Source organism: Trifolium pratense, linkage group LG7 (genome assembly GCF_020283565.1).
Source record: "Trifolium pratense cultivar HEN17-A07 linkage group LG7, ARS_RC_1.1, whole genome shotgun sequence".
In the NCBI taxonomy this organism is placed as follows: domain Eukaryota; kingdom Viridiplantae; phylum Streptophyta; class Magnoliopsida; order Fabales; family Fabaceae; genus Trifolium; species Trifolium pratense.
Window position 1 is genome coordinate 26,802,173 of NC_060065.1, and position 2,331 is coordinate 26,804,503.

General features: G+C 43.9%; 1 protein-coding gene across 1 annotated transcript; it reads right to left on the reverse strand.

The window, feature by feature from the left end:
* Positions 1–552: 552 nt before the first annotated feature.
* Positions 553–2,040, reverse strand: LOC123896156. Its single transcript, XM_045946578.1, has one exon. The coding sequence runs from the start codon at positions 2,038–2,040 to the stop codon at positions 553–555; it is 1,488 nt and encodes a 495-aa protein (XP_045802534.1).
* Between the last annotated feature and the right edge of the window lie 291 nt (positions 2,041–2,331).

A 2,331-nucleotide genomic window follows, 5' to 3' on the forward strand; every position in this document is an offset into this window, starting at 1 on the left:
GCTTAAACCTCTTATTGGAGTGATTAGATGGACTAAGTCTCTTGCATTATGATGCATCATCAAATTAATTGAAAGACTACCCTGCCCCTGGTTAAGATTAAGGGTTTTTTATAAATAGAAAGAATACCAACTTCAGGCTCAAAGGGGTTGACTACGGATTATCTCCTTATATCTCCGGTGTTTGGGGGGTGAAACAATGCCTTACATCATCAGTTAGGTTTTACTAATAAAAGCATATGTCAGCAAATTCAGTTATTTTATTTCGTCATCCTCCTCCCAAGTTTGTTAACATGCGAGAAGTGAAATGGAAAAGCGAGTGATAGCATAAGAATAGAATGGATATGAAAAGATGGATTCCAAAAACATGCATGCTTATTTTATTAAAAATACTAGTCAAGAGTACAAATTTAAAACAAACAATTCTTAGCAAGAAAGAAGCTACAACTGAAAATGGCAAGCCTAATGACTCTAGGGATGAGCCTCCTTGTTGATCCATCGACTTTGAAGATGCCCTTTGACGTTCTCGGACTTGTCAGGGTGAGGGGTGACCAGCTACGAATCGGCTTCTTCCTTGAAAGACAGCAACTTGCGGTCGATGAGTTCTTGCACCTTGTACTTGAAGGCCCTACAGTCCTCGACATTATGTCCCAGTGACCCAGCATGGTAGTCACATCTGACATTCATATCAAAACCAGGCGGGTATGGTTTTTTTGCAGGGGGAAGAGGTCTTGGCTCAACCAATCCTTTTTGAATTAAGTACGGCAAGATTTGACCATACGACAGAGGTACGGGATCAAAGTGCATCTGATCAAAGGGCACGTTCTTTCTTTCAAGACTAGGTTGATTCTTTTGTGGGTTTTTGTGTTGGTACCCATTTTGTCGTTCCTGAGGTTTTTGCTGAGCTGGAGTCATAGGATATACCGGTTGTGGGTATTGCCCTTGGGCTACCGCTGCCACATAGGGGTATTGGAAATACGGTAGTTGAGCTGTGGGCCCTTGTGATGTCCCTACCGCAATGGCATTAGTTTCACCCTCGATCTTCCTCTTTGCCCCATCTTGACCATTGGAGGCGCTTTTTATTTTACCGCTCTTCAACCCCTCTTCCACTCGTTCTCCGATTATCACCATGTCAGCAAAACCAGATGTTACACACCCTATCATTTTCTCGTAGTATGGGCCTCGCAGAGTGCTCATAAACGTGTCAACCAATTCTTTGTCCAATAGCGGTGGTTGTACACGAGCAGCCAATTCCCTCCACCTCTGAGCATACTCTTTGAATGATTCATCGCGCTTCTGAGTGAGGTTCTGAAGTTGCAGGCGATTGGGAGCCATGTCCAAGTTATATTTGTATTGCTTTAGGAAAGCATCAGCAAGACCCTTCCATGTCTGGATTTGGGTCCTCTCCAATTGCATATACCAATCCAATGATGCCCCACTTAGACTATCTTGGAACACGTGGATCATAAGCTTCTCATCAGTGGCGTGTGCAGCCATCTTCCTGCAGAACATCTTCAAGTGATTCCTTGGGCAGTGGACACCCTTGTACTTCTCAAAGTCAGGCACTTTGAATTTTGGAGGGATGACCACATCAAGAACTAAACACATGTCCATAGCATCGACCCCATAAGCACTGAAACCTTCCACCGCCTTTAGTCTTTCCTCGAAAGCCCGATACATTTGAGCAGGTTCAACATCTGGGTGAGTATTGACAACCATTGATCGGCTTCCCGCAGAACCTTCCATACCTTTGGTCGCGTGATGAGGTTGGCTACTGGCCTCTTTGAGCATTGAAACCCCTCGAGGAGGAAGGTCCCCATTTGTGACTGGTATTATGATAGGAGTATGATTTGGGTCACCTTCTTCGGGAGGGGTATAGCCTTTGGGAAGGCCGAGTTCAGGCCGTTCCGTACTCCCTGGCGGTTGAGGGGTATTTTCCTTGGTGACCAAATTTTGGAATAGCTCGAGGAGCTTACCCATTGTTGTTTTTATAGAGTCAACATCCTCTCTTAATGCCGCATTAATCTGCTCTTGTTGTTCCATAACTCTTAGCAAGTTCGTTTCTGAGTATCGGGAAACCTGTTGATGGGATTATGATCGAAGGAGGATGAAGGTGTAAGATAGATGAATTTGATGTTTTAGAAGTGTAGGTGCATGTATGCAAATGCATGAGAATGCATGGATATGCAAAAACAGAATTTTTTCAAGGCATGCTAAAAGATTTTAATGACATGCCATGATGAGACAAAAGAAGGTTAGGGTGTGACCCCAAGGTCCAATTTGTAGGGTGATTGGAAATTGATTACATAGCCTAAATAGGGGGCTCCCTAAAAT

Bases quoted from the DNA above. Each gene is read 5' to 3' on its own strand.
- LOC123896156 (XM_045946578.1), bottom strand. From the start codon at position 2,040: ATGGAACAACAAGAGCAGATTAATGCGGCATTAAGAGAGGATGTTGAC.